Genomic DNA, 26,870 nt, shown 5'->3' with positions numbered 1-26,870 from the left:
ACATTTAAAATGGATATAAATTAAATATTTGTTTGGTCTTGTTGTTAAATCCTACTCATGATATCATGAAATGTTCACAACCGTCATTCCATTCAGTCTTTAGTTATCTGAAGTGTATTGTGCTTCCAATAACTAGATAATGAACTGTAACAAGTACTCTCATAACAGTATTGAAGGGCCAACTCCACGTTTTTCTTTTTTCTTTTCAGTGCAGCTATTGTATATAGAAAAAGCTGACTGCTTATACTGTAGATCTAGCACTGTTTGTCTTTTTGAGTTGTCAAAGATTTTGTGAACATCATCCTTTCCTAATAAAAGCTGAAGCCTTGAAATTGTTTCATATATCCGTTAAGTACTTCTGTGCAGGAAAGACGCAAATTACAAATTGTGATATATAGATAGTTTTATTACAATTGTCATCTATCTTAGCCTTATATTCCAGTTTGTACATTTATACAGATTACAATGATTTGTTAGCAATACAGTGACCCATAAATACACCACTCAACAAGGCCGTTTAATACACAGTGTTTCTCTCATGTCAGCGCTGCTTAAGCCTGGAAGAAAACACATCTGAAGAGCTTGGGTCAAAGTCAGCGTGTCAACTTCTGACAGCCTCGTGGAAATGTGGCTCTGTAGCAACTGCCAATAGTTAAATGTTAATGGCATTTTGGTACAAAACATGTCAATAACTCAAGGGTATAAAAATAACCATTTGGGTTTGTTTTTTAATTCTACAATATATACATTAATTTCTTCACTGTTAAATAAAGACCGTTTAGATGGTGGTTTATAAATATGCATTACTCTGAAATACTTTACTGGCAATGTTTGCAATGCTACGCATACACCGATGAAGACTTGTGTCTAACACAGACACCTTGGTAAATTGAGTGCTGCGAAACATTTAAAAACAAGCAGTGTTATTGCATTTAAACAGTGTACATGAGAGGCAGATGTGAGTGGCAGAGCTTTATCCAACACTAACGATAAGACGTGAAAGTCTATGAAATTATACAGTTTTTCCCCTTGTGCCCTTTCTTCTTTTTGGACTTAGTCCGTAGGCCATAAGGAGGTGTGGGCATTCCTGCCACAGGGCTGGGCAGGTCATCAGTGTAGTAGTGTCTATGGGGCCGAGGCTGAGGGATGGGCTGACCAAGGAAAAAGCCTTCTTCCTCAGAATCAGAGGAGGAAGAGGAGCATGTGGAGCACCAGTCATCGTCTTCCCCATAAAGCTCCAAGAACCTCCCCATGGCTTGGCCCTGCAGACCGTAGTCTGACATGGTGGCGGGATTGGGGTGGCTGTGGAGGGCTCGGTGCCCCTTAAGGTCAAGGGCGGTCCGTCTGTGGTCCCCTTTGTAGAACGTTTGGGCCCTCTCCTTGGGCAGAAGGTTCAGAGCATTGTCAGAGCGAGACTTGCGACTGCGATGCCTCCTGTGATGGGGGCGACCAGATTGAGGCTCCTGGCCCTGCTCCTCAAAGTGGTACACTCGCCGGCGAGTCCGTTCACTCATAGGCGGTTGGCGCACTGGGAGATCGCAATAATGGCCGTTGTCCACCACGTCGTCAGAGAACTTGACTTGCTGGGGCCTGGATTGTGAACGTGTCCTCCTGAGGGCAGGGACATGAGGTTTGGGTCGGTCCACTGGGAGAGGCACCCCCTCTTCTGGGACATTTTCCTCCTGCTCAGATACAAGGCTCTTGAGGGAAGTTGCACTTCGGTGCAGCATTGAGGAGTTGAGGGTTCCCATGTTGCTGCTTTTCTCACAGTCTTCTGTCTCCAGATTATGGAAGCCTTGCAGGGAATATACCAAGGGTCTATCTTTACCATCATCGTCTACTGAGGCCCCTGGAGGGAAGAGAGGAAAATGATGACAAAGTTTGCACATGACAAGACTCTTGTTTTAACACATTGTCATCTCAAAAACGATCATTTTCTAAGATCTGATGCATTATTTCACAGCTACTCACCGGTAATATTGGAGAGTGCCAGTGAGTCCATAGAGTCTCGAACACTCTGATCTGTCTTCTTGAACTCGTCTGTGATGCACTCCAAGGAGTCGTTATACCATTGTGGCTCCTCTCCCCGGAAGCCTCCTTCAGCCCCATGATCCAGCTCCAACTCCTGGATCTTTCTGCTGCTCGCCGGACCCGGGTGGCTACCGTAGGCTGAGTCCCCTAGCCCATCCTGTGACTGGGCCCAGTACATGTCAGCCTGGTACTTCTTACTGGCCAGACTCCCCCTTCCTCCAACACCACTAGTGCCCGCTTTTGATGACTCCAGCTTTGACTTGGCATCCTTTTCCGTCATCCAGAAATCCGTGGGTCTGGATTCATTGGTTTGCTGGAAGACCCCATGTTCTCCAAACTTTAATAGCAGCTGAGTCATGTAGTCTTCATGTTCAGCCCACTCCTCCTCCTGGTCCTCCGGTGCCTCGTCCTCCTCTCCACGCTCCCTCCAGAAATGCTCATCAGATAAGTTCATGTGGACGAGCTTGTTGGTCAGGGTGTCGTCAGCGTTCCCGCTGAAGCCCGGGAACTTATAGTTGACGGAGGGGGAGAAGAGGAGTGACTGTCGGCATTGGTCGGCTGAGCGGCTGCTCTTGCCCATGCGCACACTGCGCCGGGATTCCCGTGAGCGGGCTGACTGGAAGGCGGAGTCGGAGGAGTCGGAGGCGTGCACGTCTTCCCCGAGACTGCAGGCCTTGGAGCAATAAATACGGCCCTGGTGGGGCAGGAAGGGGCAGCCCAGGAGAGAACTCTTACAATGGGCACAGCCGAAGCAGCTCTCCGTGGCATGCCAGTGGAGCCCATCGTAGGTCATCTGAGCGTGATCGACACCTGGAAATTGGGATGGGTTAAGATGGTTAACGGTATAACTTCGAGACAATCGTGTGTTGTATTTGAACTCGAGAAAATCTTCTTCTTACCAATGTGTTCCCCACAGGCCTCGCAGTACTCTGCATAGAGAGACTCAAAGCAGCCACAACAGTATGGTCTGCCATCCTTCATGATGTAGCGCTGCCCCCCCAGGATTGTCTCGCATTCAAAGCAGGCGAAATGCTTCATGTGCCAATGGCGTCCCTCTGCCTCTGTGCACTCATCGGCAAAGATGATCTGTAGACATAGAAATATATTGGATGAAACATAACTGCCAGTTTTTGCATTCCTGGCTGTCATCCGTCTATTTATGCATGACGGTGGAGACGTAAATGAAATGTTATTGCTATGTCAGTTTATTTCTGAATGGCCATAAACGTCAAACTCCTTCGCTACAGTATTCCAGTCTGGTGGCTTTACCTCCTCGCAGGATGAGCAGCGTGGTTTGAGGAGCTCAGCATGGTGCCTTCCACAGTGGATCTTTCCATCATGGTAGAAGTAGATCAAATCCACCAGCACTTCGTTGCACGTGGAGCAGGCAAAGCATGCTGGGTGCCAGCACAGCCCGGGTCCCGCCCTCGAGGAGAACACTGCCATTTCTCCACCGTTGATCTTTTCACCACACTGCAGTATGCAGACAAATGGTTGATTATAACATCCTGTAATGACTGGACTTCCAAAATAATCTGAATCCTGGCCATGGCTTTGGATTCAACCTTGCTCCTAATGTAACTTAAAACCTTTCTTATAGAAACTACAGCATCACAACAGCCTTTCTGACCAGATATTTTCAAATCAACTACAGTGACTTTGAATAGGCTGGATAATTGTAAAGTGGAAAACCAGAGAAAGCATGAATTTCTACTGGAGAGCTACATGAATGGGGCTATGTTTTGACAGGGTTTATGGGCACCCTCTGGCAGCTCAATAATCATTGTAAATACTGAGTGAACCACTTGTCATAAGCCACTCCAAACCACTTAGCAGTGACGTCTGCATGGCTGCAAACCCAGCTTGTATTTGGTGTCTCTTAAATAGCAACGCTGGCACAGCTTTCCCTATGGTTTCTACCTAAAACTGGACTCAGATTAACCAAATATAACATACTGTGCCTGAAGATGTACAGAGGACAGGTTGTAAATCTTTAAGTACTCATGTTGACAAATGTGTTTGGGTTTTGGAAGACGATAGCCTGGACTTTAAAACAACTTTGCAGCACCACAACTACCCACAGTTGTAAATAATACACACTCGTCAGGAAACTTACGTGCTCGCACATGCTGTTCAGAAGGTTGCGGGGCAGCAGCTTCACTGTGCCCCTTCCCAGTGCTTCCTTCTTCCTCTGGGCACTGAACATAAGTAGCTCCTTCTTCTCCTCCTCACTGAGGGACTGGCAGTAACGCACCTGGGAAGGACAGTGATAAATTATGAGGTACAAAGGCCAATAACATAATACTCTAATAATCTATGACTAGGAATCCTTCTTTTAAAAAGGTTGAATACAGAAGAAAAAAAACATGCTGTAGTTCAAGTGACCTTTTTATATTACACCCCTTGAAAGGACCCAATTGCAAGACTGTCAGCCACTAATGAAGGTTATAAACGTAGGTAAGTATAAGAGAGGGCAGGGTGTCTAGCAGAGCATGCTGAACAAAGACAATTCCTGACCCCTGCTTGCCCTTCTTACACCCCCTACATATCTCCACCCACAGCCCCTGATTGAGAACATCATTTTTACAACAGTCCTTTTTGATGTCTCCCAAAGCCTTAACAAGAGGGAAAGCAGACGTTTACACAAACATGGCCTGTGTTTAGAGTGAAATCAAGAGGACGGGCAACAAAAGAAGAGAGACAGCCAAGTCGAACTGTGGTGCCACTGCGGTGGTGGCATCACATAAAGCCTCTTTCAACCGGCAGCCCTCTCTCCCGCTGAGCAGTCCTCGTAAAAAAAATAAAAAAAACACTGCTATGACAGGAATCCTGCTGGTGGGGGCTCCCGGCAAACATCATAAAATCATCAAGTCAAAAGTCACATTGTGCCCACACTACTCGTCTACGAGATTGTGGAACAAAAATCCACCAGTGTGACGTCGACGTGCATGCCAGGGGATCAGATTGGTGGGATGGCGAGGAGACGGCGAGGCTGTTAACGCCGTGGGTTTGCGGGCAGATACGGACGCTTAAGCAAAATGGAGAATTATTTTTTTTCTGCAGCCACTGCGTGCACGAGGACCTGCCGGGGGTGAATTTTATGATACTTGTGTTATTGCACACGCACATAGAAAATATTCTCACCTCATTATCATGCGGTGGAAGTTGGTAGAGGAGCTGCTTGATTCTGAACTTCTCTCCCGGACTGCTCACGTAGGGAATCTTCTCCTCCGGCAGACAGGAGAAATATAACTGGACCTGGAGAAATCATGGCATTGGGTAAGAAGACGAGGCATAGAATCATTGTCTGACACAAAGGGCGAGGGCGAGGTACATGCATGAGGACACTGCTTGCAAAAAAACATTTTTAAAAATCCAAATATATCATTGATGATGAGTCAAAAATGTATGCGGTTCAATGAATCCCCACCCAAGACAAATTAAACCCATTCCAACTTATATATTTTCCAAAATGCATGGTCATCAATCTGAACAGTTTGAGTTTTTTTTTTTTTTTAAACCCATATTTTCATCCATGGAATTGCAGTGATATATTGTTGTTATGCTCTTGGTCAGAACAGCCCATATTTATGAGTAACCAAGAGCTGACAGATTTATTTGCGATGACACAACCTGGGACCGCTCTGTCTAAAATCTACGGAAGACTGACTTTGTGGAATCAAAGTGTTTGCTTGAGTTTTCCCTAACCCCCCACCCCCCACCTTTCCCCAAAAATCAGCTTTATTTCATTGATGCTCTTGGGTGATGCCACTGGAAGAATCATTCTCTTCATAAATCTGCACTAAACAAGTCAAAACAGGTCAACAGGTCAAATCAGTTTAAAGGTTGTATTTTTCCAGTCATATGCTTGTCTCTATAGGGACAGGACAAAGCAGCCTGTCGCTGTGGCACTTTGACCCTTGGGGCTGACAACTGAAAACTAAACTTTATGAGGGAGGGGCTATTACACCGTGCCAGATAAAGAGGTGGGCTGTGCTTGTCTTGTGTGTTGGGGGGGCTTCCTGCAGCTTTGGCCGTCTAGAGAGGGGGGTAACAGCAATTTACCCTGACAATCAACCTAGCGTTTGCCCCCAGTCATAAATTATGCACATTTTCATGCTGCTATTACCCCTCATCCAGCTCCTGAGGGGCTGGAGAACAGTCAGCTGTCACCTAAGCCCTATGTGTGTCTTCACTGTAATGATGACCCATAATACGTGGGCCATTCAGGGAAATGGCTGCACTAAAGGCATCACAGTTGACCCATGCACTTCGAAAACAAAAGGCCCTGCATAAGGAGTTAAGGTTCTCTGTCGCTGCTAGCCCCTTGTATTTCTTTGCCCATCTCCCCCTTATTGCTGCCATGTGGGTTGTTTAACAAGGAAAACGGGATGGAGAGAGATGCAGAGTGAGTGAGAAACACAGAAAGAAAAGAGAGAAATGAGGAGAGAAGAGGGGGGCAAAGGCAGCCGATTTAGGAAAAGTGCCACATCACACCGGCTGCCCTGCGGACACAACTAACAGCCCTGCATGTGTTTGCGGAGGAGAAGGCTTGTTAAAAGACGGCCCCTCTGTTTCTGATCCTGCCAGCAGCAGTCGACGTGACCCACCGAGTCCTCTTCCTGACAGATCTCGGATAATCACAAGCAGACTTTGCCGTACCGCAGTTTGTAAATAAAAGTACACACATCCTGCCTGTAAGTGGCTGCTTGGTGGAGCCTGACAAGTCTGCCTAAAACAAGGGGACCAAGACAAATGTTGTCTGTCCCATAAGTGCCATTCTCCCGACACTGTGGATGGTATGTTACTCACTGATGTGCTGAGTAGCATTTATCTGGGCCAGGCATATGGGCTAAAAGGGAAAATCAGGTCGGATCTGTTTTTACTCTCCGTCAGGAGGAAACAGTTATTCACTGTGGTACGGATTTGTGAGACAATGAAATAGGTACCAGAATGGAAGAGAATCACGTTGTACGGTTAGTTTTCTTTGTAGGACAATTCATTTTAGCTTATTTTGCTCACCTGTTCGGGCCTCAGGCCAGGTGGTACCCAGGCGTACTCCTCCAGCGCACAGCCGGAGTCATCGTCGGAGGTGGAGCTCCGCTGGAAGCCGGAGGTCAGCTTACTGACTTTGTGCTCCATCATCAAGTCACGCTGGCGTGCCCCGCCCTGGAAGCAAGCCGCCGACACTGCCGCACTCGCCAGGCTCATCGCACTCTCGTTTTACTAGGCGGACCAAGCGAAAAAAAAATGGAAGGATGGGGGAGGAGGAAAGAAAGAGAAATTGGGGTGAGGATCGGAAGAGGGGTGGGATTGAAGTAGACAAGAAAATGAAATGTTGGTTAACAAGCTATTACATCAACTAAATCCACATAATGCTGTCGTCACTCCATCTAATCCCCGTTCTCAGAGCCACTCCACTAAATGCTAACCGCCGGCTGAATCACATCATCACCGTCTCTTTCATGGAGCCCATTATGGTATCTGAGCGAGCTTTTCTTGGTTCCCTTCTGGTGATGAGTCTACTTCATAAAGGCACTCATAAAGAGAACTATACCCTTTCACTGCTATTGTGGTGGCAGTTAAACATGTGCCCTCCTCATGTGGCGCTTGAGGATATAAAGACCATTAGGAAATTCCCAAAGCTTCATGAGGTGACGTCTGATCTCATTATAGTGACAATAACAAGCAGTTAGCTATTCATATGTACATGGCGACTTGAGAGTTGCTCACATGTACGCCCAGCTTTGGGCAATGTTGCGCAGACCTCACATTCCTTTCCTGTACTGTAATTCAGTGTGCCATCAACCCCAAAGCAAGAACAACACCAGACACTGGCTGTTAAGTCTTTAGCTTTCACCTTATCTGTGGAGCATGGGGTCTGAATGAGTCATCATTCAGCCTGTCGACGTGCTACGTCATTCTTTGCCCGAAGAGGGGACACCTTGTGGGACCTGATGGAGACTGAATCCGTTCAGCCTGAGGTCTGTATAAACACAGGCCTGGCCCTAAGACAGGGCCACCATATGGGGAATGTCCACAAGCTTGGTCTCTCCCTTCATCTCCCCTTTTTCTTCGGACTGTTTGTTTTCCAACCTGCCGCAGCCGAGGCTCTGATCATCCTTTCATCTTTGAGATGGACAGAACAATGCCAGACAGGTGAAGTAGTAGAGAGGCATGGATAGAAGGGGAGATGGATGGATGGGGGTGGACTGATACTCGGATGGACACTGACGATGCCACAGAGGGTGAAAAATAGAGCAAGGAGATCAAAGGCAGTGTTGATCTACGTGTGTGGTGGTCACTCATGCTTTTCTTTACTTGACATGGCTGAACTGCTGTAGTAACAAAGCAGAAAACAAATTCCAGCACTAGCTGGATAAAATAAAACTATTAATGTAATCTTTACTGTCAAGTCAACGGATTCAATGACCTCTGTTAAGTAGCGATATTGGTCTCGGTAGCCATAATGCTACTGGTCCAACCAGACCAGGGAAGGCTGTAGTGTCAAAACTTGCAAGAATGCAAGTTATAGGTTGTTTTGTTCTCTGTGACAAAAGCAGAAAAAGAGAGATCAATCTCATGAAGTAGATTACTTCAAAAACATAGTCTGTTTAGACCAGTTATGAACTCACCCCTATACGCCTACTTCCTGTGCTGCAGGAGGACCAAGCAGACATGGCTATGATGGATGTGTGTCCAGTTGTGGTCATCTCTCACAGACCAAGGGCTCTGGCTGAGATCAAATGGGAGCCGAGCCAGTGTCCAGCAGCCTGGACCCCCTCACCCCCACCCCTCAACTCCCAAAAGCCTCTACCCCCTATGGCCAGCAAGGGCACCGGAGGGCCGCGGAGAGACAGCTGAGAAAACCAGACACACTCGAGTGCAGCCTTTGAACACCGGCGTGACAGTAAAAAGGCCTGAAAATCGGCGCTCTCGCTCCTGGAATGATATATATGCCTGGCTGCCCCCCCCCCCCCCCCCCCGGGAGCGTGCGGCTCCTATGCACACATGATGAGGGAATGCACACAGTTATGTCGAAGCCAACTCCGAAGCAGGCGCGCGGACTGTATGCTTGTCGTTTAGCGACAACACTTCCTGAGATAGTGACACTCCTGTGGATGATTAACTGCCGCACACACGGCACGACAGGCCACTGGCTATTCATATCAACTCATCGTCCTCAAGGACACGTCTGTGGCGTGCCGCCAGCGACTGGCATGCACTCCTCTGCCCTGCCCAAAGACAGTCAAGCGTGGTGTATAGTGATGGCAGAGGAATCATGTGGGTTTTTTTGGTGAGGGGGGGGGGGGAGGGGAGCTGTGCCTGCATTACACCACAAAGTGTCAAGTCAGGAGGATTGGCTTATGACACGTCCCATTAAAATGCCTCTGATGTCCTGAACAATGGCATCTTTGTGAAGGAATCCGCTGAAGGCTTGTTCCATCAGGCGCCTGTTTATCTCCCCCGTAAGTTTTTGTTTTTTTTCCTCCTGAAGATGTGGTGCGTTATCTGCATGACAGTTAAATCCCTCAAACCCAGATAACCTGTCTTCAGATGAGAGAGAGAGGGAGCGCGGGGGTGCAGAAAGAAGACACTCTCTTGTTCTATTCACATCTATTGACTTGCAAATGAGACCAAAATAACCTTCAAAAATGTGGCCTTGTTTGAGAACAGCTTGGATTTCACATGGGAGATGGCTAACTATAGGCAGGTTCAGTCAGGAGCCCAGAGACTTCGACTTCACAGCCTCACATTTTATCAGGCACAGCCTCACTCATGCGCCACATTTGTTAGAAAGATGTTTGGCCTTCACATGTTGGCCAAGTCGCCACGAGGACGTCTCACTCGGCCAAACCTGACTTTGCAGGAATGTCCGGCTTGAACTTCAGCCCGGCTTCGCGACGTCGCACAAAGGATGAAACATGGCTCGCTGTTAGGAAAGGCGCCTTTTCTCTTACGGCCACATCTGTTCGCATGCTAATTTATCCTTTTAGATGGCATGCAGTTTATTTCCTCCAACTTTGCCCAGAAAGCTCCTGTGACTTTATGAATGACAGAAGCAGTGAGCCAGCTAACTTAACCACGCTCATACATACTGTCTCGCCAACTCGCTGACTCATCACTTGTGCCGGCTTTTTCATTTTTTTTTCTCCCGACGAGGGTTCCAGTTTTACATATCCCCCTTCTCACCGCCCTCCTCCCACTTGCCCTGCCCTCCTCCCACACTAGCCAGACCCCTGTAGTCCTGAATGTTTAACAGCCCCGCACTCTTTTGTAAAGGCGCTTGTTAACATGGCTTTGGGAGCTGTGGGCCAGCATATCTGACTGATCTGCCTACAGAGGGCCAGAGGGTGGTGGGGGACTGAGGCAGACTGAGGCTATAACAGGGTGACTGATGAGGGGAAAAAAGTGCATGTGTCCACAAAGGAGATGAAATGGAAGTCAAGGCAGGTGAATGATGAAAGCTAGAACCCATACTTGCTGTGAATGCTTTTCACTGAATGAAGATTTTGAAACATCCCACAAGATATCTCATGAATGAAGTGGACTGTGCACTAGCGCACAATGACCCCGATAGTCTTGTTGCGAAGAAGGTTTGTATTCCAACAAGCTTTTTATATGAGGAGCTCAATGAACAAGTGGGTGCAGACTTGGTGCATTAAGGGACAAAATAACATCACATTTGTGTGCAGCTTTAAAAAAAAAAAAAAAAAAAGCACTGCACAGACTTGTTAAATAAAACTTTATGTGTTAACTACAGTTTAATGTTATTTATCACTTTGTGAATTAGAAACCCCTCACAGGACCGCGTACTGTGACTGACCAATAAATATAGCCGCACGGTGACATTTTTAAAGAGTATTCAACAACACTTCAACCAGAGTCGCCCTAAAATCCAGACACTGGGTCATTGGATTAACAAACCATGTGAGAGTGCAGGGAAAATAAGCAACTTCTGGTCTGAATTACTGTCTATATTCCACTAGGAAGTGGATGATGGACATGCACACAGGCCAACACAGTGCTCTCTGTCAGTTTGGACCGGCCCAACATGTTTAACTTGGCTCCTGTGAGCTCAGCGATGCAGGATCGGCTCTACTAGAAGAGAAAAACAAGATTTTCTGCTTACTTGAGCCTGTACTCACAGCAATCTGTTTTGGTGTCTTAACGTGCAGCGTACTTATTGCTCTCTTCTATCCCTGTAGACAGAAATATATTCAGATGACAGCCTGTTAACTGTCGACACTTAATGTGCGGCATCACTTGTGAAAACACAAAAGTGTTCCAACAAACTAACATCGTCAAACTGCAGGCCAGGTCCGATTTTTTTGTGTGAACCAGCAGCCTCACACATATACAGCTAATCCAATAAACCAAATGACCATCATTTAATCAAGGACTGCAACACAACACTGCCGATGTTCATTCATGGATTTTGCGGAAGAATGCGGAAGAATTTGGATCCAATCAGCTTTTAAAAAAAAACCGCAAAAGCTGCCGGTGCAACCGCCAAGAGCCTCAGAGAGGAGCTCCGTGTTTGCAGCGTCGAGGTGCTACATGGCTGGAGTTTGGTCAGCTTATGGAGGCCTGCTTTCATGGCAGTGTTTTTCCAAGACCAAATGGATGGGAGTGACATCCCCACAGAGACCTTCACTCTGGAGACCACCTGCATGCACTGGTCAGACTGGACTAAGAGACACACACACACACACACACACATGTGCTGCTGTCACATAGCAAACATCAAACACATTTACATCCCAGTGAATTTACATTTACCTACAATCAACTATTTGAATTTACATTGGCGTCCTTCACATCTCATCAAGATGAAAATATCCCCCTGATGGTAGATTTTGTTGCACAAAACTCCATCTTTACATGTGATGTGCTGTTTGTCTTGTGAATCATGCGAAACAATGATTAATAATTGAAGCAGCCTCCCACCAAACTGAATAATCCAAGAGATTTCATGTTCAAGTTTTAACTGTACAAATCTGCCGAGGCAAAGGAGCATGCTCTTCGTACTGAAAGACAGTTCAGGATGTTCTATTCATCATCTCCGCTTCTTCAAGTCTTTATTTCTTTCAACCTCAATAAATAAAGCACAATCCTCCATAAAAAAACAAACAGATTACATCTTTAGTCATCGTTGTTCTTACCTCAGCGTTGACCAACTATCCTAAGGCGGCCAGGGAAAAAGGAACTTGTCACCACTATATCCAGACTTCTTCAGCCTCTGGGCTCCATGTCTATGTGCAAGATCTTCCTTCAGAGCTCTGACTCCAGCACAGAAGCAGTCAGCCGTCTCTACCAGAGCTGTCGGCACAGAGACAGCCCATATCAAAACTAAGACTGTGAAAAGTCAGTGAGATGTCTGTCTTGAGTGCGTGGGAGAGAGTGTCTGAGAGGGGTGTGTGCATGTGCGTGTACATGGAGGAGCTCAACCAGATGGTCATCCCACCCTTCTGTCTCTCACCCACCACTCCTCCTCCTCCTCGTCCTCCTCCCCTCCTAACCTCAGCCCGGCCCCCTTAACCCCAGGACAGCCAGTCCCGGCAGTGTACAGGAGAGCGAGCCGCCTCCCCCCCCCCGCCGCTGACCCTTCCCCTCGCACTTCAAACACATGCTTCCAAATGAGAACCACCGCTCGCAGGAAACTGCGCTTTTAAGTAGCACATCAGTGATGGCTGCGCTCGTTTTACCACACCGACACCCCCCCCCCCCCCCCTCTAGTCTCCACACAAGCTTTCACATGACATTCTTCGTTCTCCTTGCCTATCAACAGCTCCAAGATGTGGGGAAGGTGGTGAGCATTAGAGTCCGGCTTTGGATTATGTGGTTTTAGGTGGTCTGTCTCTCCTCATTTGCGTGCTGAAATGTCACAAAGTCACAGAGAGTTGGTTGCTAACTATGGTTTTATGATTACAGAGGGATTGTTGGATCGAGTGAGCAAAAGATGCTTTATTTATCCAGTTAGAAAAAAATTGCTTCTTACCATCTACAACATGCTGGCTCAGCCTCACGTACAGTAAGCCTTCCCTCTAACTGAACATGTAGTCAGCAAGTCTACATGCATCCAGTCATCAGGCCTTTCGTGTATGATTCACAGAAGGACTTTACAAAGAAACGGCTTTAACCACAAAGCTGTTATTTTCTGTTTGACATGAAATAAAATGCTTTGTTCAACTCAACTCTGTTAAGTCATGCAATATGGACAATGCGGTCTGTCTAAAAAAAAACCCTGCAGAAACAACAAGCTTTTCATTTCAGGGCTTAAACTACTCATTCATCAATTGATTTGGTTAGTTAGATAACAGAAAATAAATCGGCAATTTTTGATAATCGGTACATCTTTTTAGATCAAGTTTAAGGCAGAGATTAGCTGGTTATTTTTTTGGTTATTTCGGAACTTATCCAAACATGAAAAACAGTCAAAAATCATTTTAAAAAAAAGCAATAGTACATGTCTAGTATTGGCTAATATCCAAACTTTCTGTTTGCCTTTATAATAGATAATGAAGTTTTTAACATGTTCGATAAAACCTAATTGTACATATCAGCCTGTCCAGTAAACCTCCCCGGGATGCTGACCTCTACCTCTCCTTCACCTCTGCAGGAATGTCAGAACGTGATTCTCTTCCTCAGAAAACAAAAGTGACCAGGTCAGGCTGGACTCCGAACAGTTGCACCTTTTGCATCCTTTTATGGTTGTTTGGTTACAATGTCAACCAAACAACCAAAAAGAAAGTTTTATATTGCTTTTAAGAGAACAAAAAGGTTCCGCCATCCTTCTGAGCACAAGGGTTAATGTACTTTAAGACTGTAAAACAGAGCAATGGAGCATTTTATAGGCAAGGACTCTGATTAACAGCTCAAACTGGTTTCTTTATTAACATTCGAGAAGCTGCTTCATTTTGTGGGGATGACGTCAGGGTGTAATTCTGTGAACTCAAACACATGCGCGAAGCATTTACACTGTGGGGTATCTAAGGGGGGGCTGATATAACATAAAAGGGGTCACAGGGGTCAATACCTGTGTAGCGGAAGCAGTGTAATTGTTTCAAACATGTGTCTTCACACAGCATCAAACGGGAACAAGTACTACTTGGATTTACATGCTCAATTCTGCCAAGTATTTCAAGACAAATCCATAGTACATTCAAAGCGAGTTGGCTCCAAGTCCACAGTTTCCTTTTCATCAGATCACAGCTCATTGTGGCTGAGTTGAGCCGAGTACAACATCACAGTCTACATGTTAACTAGTCAGAAAACCTCCAAGTCAGTATATATTATTTCATCAACAGTAGAAAAAAGGGTCAAAAACAAGGCCCACGCCTTTTATGACTGACAGCATGTGACAGAGTTCGCTCACACGCCTCACTTTCACACCGTTATGTGTTAAAATATCACAGCGTGGGTGGTGAATGCTGACTGTCAATGTTATTTCAATAAAATGAAATACATGCTGCTTGGGAAGTGTTGATGAAAGTGAGTCAAATGTGTATCCAAACTAGATAAAAACATGATTGAATAAATTGATTGATTTTCTGGGGCTTACATACTAATATTTGGGTGCCTTCGTGTCACTTTTGCGGTAGGAGTGTGTGGTTGTGTGGACAAAAACCCATTGTCGCAGCCAAGGCCAGGGAGGAGAGGCGCCCTTTCACAGCAAACCTCAGGCCTTTGTGCTGGTCCAAATGACTCTGCACCCTGCTCCATTAGCAAGTCTTAGAGGGGAGGGACAACACAGCATCCTGCCTTTGGGGAGACATTCATGAAATGCAAAGCCAAGATGGTAAAGTAATCTGGACAAAGTTGCAATGGCTATTCATCAACGCCAGTATGTGTAAGCCGTCCTCAAAATGTAGACATGAATCAACTTTTTGATTCAATGCAAGCTTTCGCCACATTTCAACTTTAGGGGAAACGGTTGACTTTTCATAGTTTTCTTGACATTTCAAAGTTGCAGATTTTGAAAAAGTTCAGTATCAGGTTTAAAAGTTCAAGGACGCAATTACAGGTATCTTTCAAAGTTCAAATGTTACACTGAAATTGCAAAAAGAGAATCACTGGCCTTTGACAATGAACTTAGGTAAGGACGGCTATTAACGGGCATCTGTGGATTATCTTTAGTCTTTCAAACGGGAATAAACGCATCCTCGTTCTGAGATGGCACAACTATACTTAGAGGTAGCTGGCTGCACAGTTCAAGGTTTGCCTCACATGGTTGAATAATATAAAGTTGGTCAAGTCATGCATCCCTGACCTTTGACCTTAGAGAGCACCAGATGACCCACAGACCAGATGACCCATAAATCCATGGCCCCGGGGCTTTACGGCCCATTCCCCAGTCATAGCCACAACGACCTGAACAGCACCTCACACCTGGTCTGCACCTTCTCACCGCTGTAAAAAAGGAGGAAAAAAAAACCCGCCCGGTGCTAGCGGCAGGGTAGTCTATGACCAGCATGCCCTGACAATGACAGGACAGAGAAGATCCCATCAGAACCAACGCCCCACGATAAAGCTGCATTCTTCTCTGGTCCAAACACGTCCTTGAGAACAGGGGGACCCATAAAACAAAGAGCTGAACGCTGTATCTAACAGACTCGTAAGCATGTGATCCCCAAGTGAAACATTGTGTAGGGATGGACAATAGCACAAATTCAAATCTAAAGTAACCTGTTTAGACGAGACTAATTTGAGGCCCATAAATTGGGGTACCAAAGAGGGCAAAGGGAAGGTCAGTCTCTAACCTACCGTCATTGATGACCATTGTTGAGAGCAGCTCTCACTGGTGTGTGAGCCACCTTATAAAAAGTAGGCATTCTCAAGGTTTAAATGACTTGCCAACGGTTATTAGCAGGACACAGGCAAAAACAAAAGCCTCAGTTATAAAGGCCAATATAACCCTATCACTGTACTGTAACAACAATCCTTTTTTACGCCTTGAAAGAGGGAGGAAAAGGTCAACTGGTGGAGCAGTCAACGCATTGATATTGACTTAGCGAGATTGGCGCTGACAAACTCAGGTCAGACTGTGGGCTTGTTAGCCCTATAACCCTCACATAACCCCTTTTACTGTTTCACTCTGACACATTGGAGGCAGCGGAGGGCAACGCTCAGATCCAGGCTTAGTTTGTGATTAGAGACATTTGTAAAAAATTAAAGACGAATATCTTCTCACTTGACCTCAAGAGAGCTGAATAGGAAAATATTAATGAAAAAAGGACAGGATTCAAAATGTATTGGGCTGAATTACTTGTGAACTTTTCAACTCCACAAAAAACATTATTTTCTGACGAACAAAAAAAAGGTCACAATATTTTAAACCCTGAGTCCGTAAGCGGTCTGTGTTTGACTATTAAATTATAGAATGTAATGCTATTGTGAAAAAAAAACACAATACATAATACCTGCTAACAAGATGATGTCAGTTTGAACCTCAATTTCATGTAAGAAGTGCATAAACATTTTACTTAATGCTCTGCTTTATTTAATTTGCTCTGACCCTTTTGTGTCTTGGATGACGTAATGCCACACGAATGTCCGGTCTGGAGTGCCCTGTAACTCACACAACATGACATAACACATCCCTGCTGAAGTCTGGAAGCAAGCACGCTGCTTGTCACTTGATCAAAAGTTCACTGCTGTCTAACTGCTTTGCCAAACATTGCAGAGTTGTACGATTGGGACAGCTCATATCTCACCCTCAATTTGACACCCTCTCACCTAGTTGTAAAAGCCGAACCTCATTGGGAACAATGGGAAGTGGAGCGACAGAGCTCCTGGGGCTGTTAAAGGGAGGAAGCCCCTTTATTTGAGGACACTATAACTCAACAAAAGCCTGTGGCTGTCTGCACATAGAGCGGGCCGAGGATGAATGGGCCGCTCTTACACCACTCACTTGCACTGACAAAAGCACTGGATCAGCAAAGGGCAAAACCTACCATGTGTGGTCTTTGTGGAAAAACTGAGAATAAGATGACAAAAACAGCCCTTAAAACCAGTTCACCCAACAGGTCTCCGTTATTACCTGCATTTTTGGTGTCCGAGGACACCATCGGCTTCTCCATGACATGTGAAACGGTTTGATCACTGCTGTAGAAACAGCACCCTGACAATGTCCGGGTTCAACACTTGCGACCTTTAAAGACTTCACGAAATGTTTTGCTTATGACCTCACACTTCCAGAAAGTGGAACTCACACACCACTTAAACCTCGCACTTCACACATCTGGGCTGTTTTCTCCTCACCTTTCCTTGAAGTTCAACCGTATATCCTTCATACGGCAGGAAAACTATTTCCTGTGTGTTTCCAGCGCCCGGGGCTCAAACGGACACATGAATGAGGCCGCTGTAACAAAACCGCCAAAACTCGGGCCTGACTGCTCTGAACAAGTCTTGTAGAAACAGAGGATGCAGTTTTTTTTTCTTCTTCTTTTTAATAGGACGAGAAAGTTGGCAATTCCCACACGTGGAAGCATTTTCCTGAGCCGCACGGCTTTAAAAGGCAAACCGTGGAATCCAACAATACTCTGAAACAGTTAAGAGTTGCTCAGTCAGGATCCCACTAATGATTAACATTCCTGGAGAATCACTCCGTTACAGTCTTTTTAGAGCGTTCTAATTAAACACATGCTCCAGTGCCACAGCACAGAGGGAACTCTGACGACGGAGAGCCGGGATGCTTCTTTCCAGCTCTGCTTAATTGGACACAATTAAAGTCATTAAGGTGGTAGTAAAAACCAGCAGAAAGAGCAGAGGAGAGGCCCAATGATCTCCTATTTAAGGCTCCCTGTGGCTCTGATGTTTTTGACCCTTTCACCTCCTCAAGTGACTCACATTCAAAAGTACAGGAAAATGGTCTGGGCTGACTCTTTCATCATGAGATGTCCAACCGGAATTTACCCTTGAGAATGTGTTGACGCTTGTTTTGTGTAAGCGTGTCTAATGTGTTCATATTCCCGAAGAGGGCTTGTACATGTGTGGAGGTCCTGCGTCTTGGGAGGCAAATGCATGTTATGTTTATGAATGCATCTGTTCGCCACATTTGAGCAGCTTTTGATACACTTGTGATATATGGTAATTTCCCAGCCTGCATTTCCTCTTTGCTCTCCATATAGAATCCCAAGTGTCCATCTGTAAAAAAAATTTAAAAAAAGCAACAACTCTAAACCAGGCATGCATTTATCCATCTTTTCAGCAACAATACTGATACAATTTCCAACATCCAGTGCTCTCAAATTCCCAAATGTATATTCTGCATACCTCACGACATGGTATTATTTGTATTGAACTTGTTTTATTCTATGTACGATAACAGGAGGATAGGGATTGCTGTGCTGCTGAACACTTCAGTGTGTGGCCTGCCATGACTGACTGAATCTATTGCTGAATTTTACACCGACAATTTCAAAGAAACTGCATTTATTATCAATCGTCTACATTACACCAGCTCAGAACCAGCGCACAGAAGCTTGTCAGTGTACAAGCTAAGTGTACAGGCGTATTGTATGTGTATTCTGGTCTATTGATATCCAATCTGAAGCAGCAGAGAGGCTCACTCAGTTTAGAAGATATCCATGCCAGACATAGGGTCATATAGTGCCTGGGATCTGTGTGTGAATGTGGATAGGCTTGCGTGTGTGTGTGTGTGTGTTGGCACAATGTATGTGTGCGATGGAAAAGAGGACACAACTGGCTGCCTTATCACCCCCCAATTAAGGATAACGGTGCCCCTGGGCCGAACTTATTCTTAGAACCCTCACATGTAAAACGCCTGTTTCTATCCGCATCAGTGTGTTATTTTTGGAGCGGCTAATACTGAGGTCACTCGTGACACCAGGCCATTTTCAGTCAGCATAAAGGAACATATGACAGAGTGTGCATAGAACAACCCTTTTCATAAAATCTGAGATGCCTTTGCTTCAAGTTTTTACTCCTTCCCAACATCATAAAACCTCCTTCCCTTACATGGTCAAGTGTGTGTGTGTGTGTGTGTGCGTGCGTGTGTGTGTGTGTGTGTGTGCTCGAACAGGACGCACGTGCACAGATGTACACATCTGGTGAGCCACCGCTCTTGTTTTCTTTGGGAGCCCAGCCCCTAACAGGAAGACAGTGCAAGCATAGCAAACAAAAGCCCGGCTCTTTGAACCGGCTCCTCACTAGGAGCTGCCGTCAGGTTGTTGTGGCCAAACGAACTGTTTCCGTGTCAGCTCAGTGGGCCCATTGTGGGCCTCGGGCTGCTGCTCGGCAAGACATGTCCTCAGTTGGCCTTTGTCAATATTGACCCATCTGCACGTCACCCTACAACATCGACCTTTACTGTGATGTGTTTCCAAGTGACAATAAAACATTCTCTCTGTGTGAAGAGGCAAATTAGATTATAAAAACCCTAACTGCTGTGATAGTAAACGTACCAATAGCAGTCTAAATTTGCAGTACATTTGAGACAAAAAAAAAAGTTTTGGACAGCCACTCCTGACTTTCAATCTCGCAAATGCAATGAAATGCAGGATTTGAATTGAATGTTTGATAAATAATGGACAGAAATGTAATGCTACTTGAAAATACCAGACAGGAAATCATTCAGGAAGTCTAATTTTGAATGACTTGAGAGAGACAGAAGAGCACACATTTTAGAATGAATTGTTTGTGGCCCGGCCTAATTTGTTCATTTTAATTCACGTATACTCCTAATTTATCTACATTATACTTTTTATTTGAAATCGAGACGATCAAATCCAGCGACCCTTGAATCCCGGTGCTGATTTTGGGCATACAGATAACAAAATATGTTTCATATACTTCATTTTCAGCTGTTTTCGCTTGCCACGCTCAATTTCAATGCTTGCTATCGCTGATTGTGAAGCGATATTACTGCGACATTTACAACACGGACTTCCATTTGTAACCACAAACTCATTTTAGATGGCCTCCTTCTCAGCATGACATCACTTTTGCTTGTCTTAATGCTCTTGTCTTCACCACGAGAGCATTACGGTTTACATAATGAAGATGGACTTGCATTAGGTCCAGACTTTGTTTTGAACAATTGATAAGCCTAATCAAAACACATGTCCGGTGATACATTTCCAGGCAGCATCACTTCCTGTTCTTGACATTCAACCCTGTCAATGTGCAACACTGGAGCAAAACTAATTTACTGCTTCAGATGAAATGGGAAAGGGTCGAGTGTTAGTCTAAATATATTCCCGAGAGGGCCGGAAGGGGATACGGTATTGATTTATTGCGCTGTGTCCCTTTTAATGTTCTTATTTTCGGAGATGTTTTAATGAGTTATTATGATTGCATTATACGGTGTGTCATTTGGGAATGAGGCCAAACTCTTACATTGTTTCCAAACCTAATGAATTGTACAGTTTAATTTGACTGGATGAACATGTTAACAATGAAGTGCTCCAGGAGGAATATATCTGGCAGACATCCATCGACTGTCCTCACCGTCTGTAACTGTAACCTTTCATGAAATCTCAGGAAATGCCTTTGCTTAAGTCCAAAAAATCCCCTGCCCCGCGGAGCGGGTTTTTAAACCCTGTTGACCTTTTCCATATCATCCACGCTCACTGACTCCACCCCTGTGACAATGCCAACAGGGAAGGAGGAACAAGAGCCACAGGAAGGGAACGGGAGGGGGTCGGCTTGTTTTGCATATTTCCAGCCGTGGGTCCGGAAAGCTTTGACTGAATCCCCTGTTGTGTGCCGGGGAAATGAGCTGGGATTTCTAATGACTATCTCAGAGTAATATGTTTTCTTTTGCTTCTAGCTGTGATTGCTTGGATGGATCCCCGCAGATGAGGAGGACAGAGGAGAAAACAAGCATTCCTGCAGGACGGCCATGTTTGTGTCAGGTTGGTGCGGATGAACTTTCCCGAAAAACAAAAACCATCGGACATTTGGCATCTCTGCAACCGTGATCCCCCTTTATTAAATACAGACATGTTGGTCATAGCCGGGTTATTGTGCAGTACTCATCCAGAGTTCAGCGTCATGCCTATACACGGTGGTGATAATGAAACACGTGTGTCAGGCGTGACTTTCATCATCGCGGTGGTCTGATGGTTAGTCCCGCAATTACGCCGTGTGGTTACCAGAGATCTGGTGCATTCGACTCCAGTGTGAGAGCCAAACCCGTTTTCCTCTAACATCATCCTGCAGCTCCTAATAAACATAGTTGTGCCTGGAAGCGCTAAATCACTCGCTACCTTTAATCACTTTATGCTTAGCATGTGGATCCAATGTGTGCCACTGCTGCAGGCGCCGACTCTCATACGTGATGATGTTTGAAAGTTACAGGAAGGGGGAGGAGGGGTGTCTATGCACGGCGCAGACAGCAGCATCCACAGTGGTCAGCCCTATCTATATACAACTGCAGTGTAACAGTGCCCTAAATTTGACCATCCAGGCCACCGTCCGTCCAGCCGATGCCCAGTGGCCGCAGATTCAGGGACCACCGGAGTTTAAGCCGGCCATATTTCATCCGGCCTCCTGCCAACCTACCACAAACAGTTTACAGTCAAATGCGCTCTGCTTTCTGGAGTTTGCCTGTGGCGGCCCGACTCCGTGCCACATCTCCCCGTCCAGAGCCATGAAAGACTGGCCTCCTCTGACAGCTCCTCACAACACACGGCCCTGTGCTGCTCCGCTTTTAGCCCTGCTGCGGTGAGCTGGACCACGTCTGGGGATAAAAGTCTGCCAGAGTGTTTGGCTTGCAGGCGATTTACACGGACGCGAGGGTGATTCATTCTCGCTTTGCACAAACAGGCCTCTGTGTACATTTCGCTGGTACTGGGCTTTTAAATCAACAGTGGGAAACGTATACACACGGGCACTGGGACTCACATTCTGCTCATGCACACTCAGCTGGGTGCCGGTCTGTAGGTGTTGGAGAGTGTATGCGTGTGTGGCAGTCATAAACACATATAGGTGACCACTTTGTCTCTGTCCATCTGCTTCTCTGGGACAGACGCACCACGACATGCCCCACTGTTTATGTCTGAGACTGGCTTCATGTCTGCGATTTGTCTCCACCTCCACCACTCGTGCCGCGCACCAATGCAACGGCTCACGAGGGTGCTCATGTTGTAGCTCGATTCCCGAGCTTAAAAGGTGAATTATGAGGAGCTCGTACCAAAAAAACTGGTCTTTCTGCTGCCGAGTCTTAAATCCTCGGGTCCGCATGCATTTTGGTGCTCAAATAAACCATAAACATATTGCACAAGGAGCACTCGTAAACATCAAGCTGGCAGAGGAAGATGAAAACTGTTTCTTTCTGCCGGGTCCAAGAGACGAGCTGTTTTATTCCCCTTCCTGCGTTCACACACAAATCTAGGACAAAATGCTCTTGAAGTCTTTTCAATCTATTAGTGGCCCCTTTGAATCACTGCGGGGCCTTGGAAATGAGACATGGACACGTCTATAAATAAGTTATTAGTCACAAAGAATTTCTCACCTGCAGCAGATCTTGGAAAGTATAGCTCGGATCATGTCTCCGCTATAACTCAAGCCTCTCCTATAAATCATGAAAATATTGAATAACTGCGGCTGTGTTGAAGCATGAAGCCCAGGTTCCGGCAGATAAACAACAACACATCGCTTGAATTTCGGCATTACGTGCTGGGACAAAGATGTAGGCCATGGTTTTGTATTTGTATATTCTGTACAATGACAAGTGGTTTAGAAAGACAGAAGAAAAAAAAGCTTCTGTTGAAACCTGCTGTCCTCAAACAAAATCTTCCTATGATTTACTCTCGGTTTGTGACTTCATTCAGATTGTAACGACATCGCTTCTGCTTCCAAGGCGCCAACCTCTCTTCTAGCCACTAGGTGACACCAGCGCCTTGGTTCTGTGCTCCTTCCTGCCTGTACCTCTGTCCACAACGCTCACACTCACTATTTCTTTCTTTACACTCTTCCTCTGCTGGCCAATGTCCACAGGACACATAAATACACCAGTGATATATGGCTAAAAATGCTGTACTCATGGATGGTAGTGAACACCTTTCAAAAAACACGTTCAGGTGCAATACAGCGAGGTTGTGACCTGGTGCGTCTCACTTTGAGGTGGAACTGACACTGTGCAGAACCTGCAGTTCCTCTTTTGCACAGTCAACGAGCTAAAAGGCATAATTCATTTTCCTCGCACTAATTTTCACGTGTGCTACCCTGCACCTCCTTAAACCACTTCCACAATCTATCCCAATGTGTCCAAATAAAGACCAAGGCATCTCCCGAGTCGTCTGTCCTCTCACCTCGCTGTCAGGCTTCGAGCTGAACTGTCCTGGGATATCAGCAATGCTCTGTTGTTGTCAGCTGTGGCCACAGTGACAGATTTCAGGCCGGCCTGACTCTGCCTTCCTCTCAGTCTGAGCCAAGCGGGTCCGTCACTCTGTCCGCCCCTCAAGAGGGCATGCTCGGGGACTTAATGGCTTATGGGGATGTTTGCTGTGCAAAATATTATCTTAGACAGACGCGGTTAAATATAGCAGTTGCTGCTCTCCTGTGTCTTGTAGGTTAAGCACTTTCTAGCACAGCTGAGAATGGACACGTTTTGGAACTGGTGTGGTGGGTCATTGTTCACCAAAGGAAGCACTTTATGGCATGTTTTGCTCTGTGAGAGGTCCTCAAGGAGTGATAAAGCCACTCAGGCAGCATGCAGGGTTAGTTTTATTCAAAAGTGCAGACTGCGCTGCAAAAATGTCCACGCTAATAAGTCTTAAATAGCATAACATGTCTCACCAGTTTCCATTGTTTTAGAAACAATGCAGGACAGCAGACGAAACCAGACGCGAGAGGTTTCTCTCCAAGTTGATATCTCAAATAAACAAGTTGCCAGATGTATTCACTTACTTTAATAAACATGTCATGACTACATCAAAATGACTCCTTCGAATGGATTTTTCTTTTTCTTTTTTTTTGTTGGTCAAGCCTTTCCCACCTTATTCATCATGGTTGGAATTGAAGAAAGTGAGAGTGACTTCTCTTACTGTATGTGGCCGGGGTGTGTGTGTGTGTGTGTGTGTGTGTGTGTGTGTGTGTGTGTGTGTGTGTGTGTGTGTGTGTGTGTGACCACATTCTCACACACTCCACAGCGCTCCTGACAGCTATGGAGCCCTGCGCGGTGGCGGACATGAGGCGGCCACGACGTGCCGACCAGTTGTCACCAAAGTGACAGGCGACAGCTGAGTCCATACATCTGGAGGCCCGGGGGGGGGGAACTCCACTCTTCCACCCGTCCCACGTCTCTTGAGTCAAGTTTGTTCAGCTTCAGAGAAATGACGTGACACGCAGGGAAAGTGAAACGTCGAAACGCTGCGTCAACGCGCACAGCAGCATCGGACGACCAGGGCATTGAAGCTAATTTGAATACTTTTAGGGGGCACAATGTGACCTGTTTGGAGTGTCAGTCTGAGTGATGGAAGTTGCATTGTTCAGACTATATTGCAGAGAAAACCCACACCATTAAAGGTCGACGTCTCATCTTTTTCGTCACTTCTGCATCGCTTCTGCAAAAACCCAGCAAATAGACTCGCGCAATTGTAGATAGTGAACTTATTTCAAAACTGGCAAGACTAGTGAACTCGAAGTCTAAAAACTACTGTTAAAATAACCCAAAATGACTTGGTCCACTCACCCCTAAAGCGTTCAGTCGCAGTCAACACAGTATCCAGAAGCAATATTCCCGAAGTGAGAAAAGCGATTCACGCTGCGTCTCATTGGCATAAGATGAAAAGTCCAGAGAGGGTGCACCACTGCGCCGCAAAGCTCAACCCAGGGCTGTGCAAAGCGATAAGCTTAAACTCCAGTGGAGACGAGAGAGAGAGAGAGAGAGAGAGAGAGCCTGTTCGGACTTCACCCGCTGTCACCACATCTCAGTCATTACAGCGGCGCACGGTGCGCTATGGTGCTCCTCTCGGCGGTCACAGTGAAATGACATTAGGGTTACTCCCTGCCTATTGGCTTAAACAAGCAGCAGCCCCCCCTCCCTCATTACCCCCCCCCCCCCCCCCCACACACACACACACACACTCTTGCAAAGACGGACCAGTCTAGAGCGCATTGGACAAACGCTCCTGCGAGTTTACGTCCTGCTGCTGCGACGGGGCGTTTAAGAACCGTTTGCGTAATTTGAAGTGCTTGAAAACTACTAAGTGAGTTAATCTTCCTGCGTTGCCGACATGCTGCCCTTACCTTTTGCATGTATCTAGCCTATAACAGCGGTGTGGCTCATACATATAATGTTTCTCTATTCCAAATATGAACAAATCCAGCAATGCATGTTCTTCAATTCAGAAAGTCCTTGAATGTCACCACCTCTAGAAATATGATCTTTTTTTTTTTTTTTTGCAAATGTGTCCCTCTTGCCACCAATATGAACTGCTCACAATGTGCTTTATGTTCTCTGTAACACTACTCCTATTTGCAGAGCGCAATGAAAGGTAAGTCTATATGCATACGCTGAAAAGAAGCCATCTGTCTATTGAGTTAGACAAAATGTTCTGGGATGATCACAGATTTGAAGTGAATGGCCACCACCCATTAATCAGTGCACGATCATAATAATATACTACGGTCTGCACTGCATTGAAAATCACGCACAGTGTAATTTTTTTAATGGCATCATTATTTATGAGTGCTAAACGCACGTCAGGTGCTCACTTCGCTGGCGGCCCATACTGTCGATGCAACTTGGATACGATTGTTGGCTGCTGGACCTTGAATGAGCTCTCTGACCTGCTGCGACCCACATAAAGACTTTTTTGCGCGCTATCAAGAGTGTCACTGCGCCCCCAAAACAACTCAACCAAATCTGTATCGTCTGTTGCGTTTGAAATCAGGATCTGACGGCGTCTACGGAAATTCTGCCGACGTCTGAAACATGAAACACAAATGTGACAAATACGTCCAATGAATCGCGTGCCCTTTGACCTCCATTGGCTCTCTCTCGCACCGGAACAGACGCTACATCTCTGACTGACCCTGGTTACGACCCAGTGACCGTCTCGTATCTAAGTGCGCGAATGCATCTTAAGTAAGAACAGGTTTAGCGAGCGCTAAGCTGTCAGTCATTCTTTACACAGCGCTGGCATGAAGCAGTGGAACATTGCAGCTCCAGGTCTTATATGGACCAGATGGATGGACGCTATTGGGTATCACCATTCACTGCAACCACTTACTGTGGATCATGTTTATCGGAGATGCAGACATGGAGATAATTCAATTAATCCTTTGCTTCACCACATATAAGCCTTGAAAAGCAGTCATTTAACTGATTTTTGTAGCATCCAAGCTAAGAGTTTTTCACTCTACACTCGGTATTTGGCCTTAATATAATTGATATGCTCATTTGCATTTTTCAAAACTACACTGAAAACATGTCTAAATAGGATGGGTCTAGCATTATACTGAGGTTTGGAGCATATGTTACAGCATTACATCTGAAAGGACCGTATGTCAGGTTTCTGTAAAAACAGCACCGAAGCAAATATATACAATTTTAAACCACTAATCAAGTTGAGAATGAATTTTGTCTTAAACCCGAGCATTCGACTGGCTCGACCTGAATGTTAAAACGTCTCTCAATCACTTATCTTTCCTGTCTTCAGAGCTCATCTGCAGCTTGTCTCATGACATATTTATGGTGGCGTTGGAGAAAAACTACTTCTGAGCGGCATCACTTACATGAATTAGGATCGTAAAGATGCTCGGCATACTTTCCAGCGTATGTCTCGTTTATGTGGCATGTGACCCTCCCCCTCACCTCCTCCTCCCCCTCTTCCCGTGATTTTAATAACATAGAACTAGATTCT

The 26,870-nt window shown here is 45.8% G+C and overlaps 1 protein-coding gene across 2 annotated transcripts; it reads right to left on the bottom strand.

The window, feature by feature from the left end:
* Nucleotides 1–424: 424 nt before the first annotated feature.
* prickle1a (prickle homolog 1a) lies at nt 425–24,872 on the bottom strand. Of its 2 annotated transcripts, XM_068603285.1 has the most exons (9): nt 24,695–24,872; nt 12,198–12,354; nt 7,054–7,257; nt 5,176–5,289; nt 4,148–4,285; nt 3,301–3,504; nt 2,931–3,117; nt 1,972–2,841; nt 425–1,849 (listed from the first exon to the last, which is right to left on the bottom strand). In XM_068603285.1, the coding sequence occupies exons 3-9, from the start codon at nt 7,240–7,242 to the stop codon at nt 1,005–1,007; spliced, it is 2,547 nt and encodes an 848-aa protein (XP_068459386.1). In that variant the 5' UTR covers nt 7,243–7,257; nt 12,198–12,354; nt 24,695–24,872; the 3' UTR covers nt 425–1,004. The 2 variants fall into 2 exon arrangements, with proteins under 2 accessions (XP_068459386.1, XP_068459385.1); XM_068603284.1 differs by lacking the exon at nt 12,198–12,354.
* Between the last annotated feature and the right edge of the window lie 1,998 nt (nt 24,873–26,870).

This window comes from Clinocottus analis, unplaced genomic scaffold, assembly GCF_023055335.1.
Source record: "Clinocottus analis isolate CAN_PGR_092001 unplaced genomic scaffold, fCliAna1.0.p SCAF_6, whole genome shotgun sequence".
Lineage (NCBI taxonomy): Eukaryota > Metazoa > Chordata > Actinopteri > Perciformes > Cottidae > Clinocottus > Clinocottus analis.
Note: the sequence above shows the minus strand (reverse complement) of the source record. Positions and strands in the feature narration are given on the sequence as shown.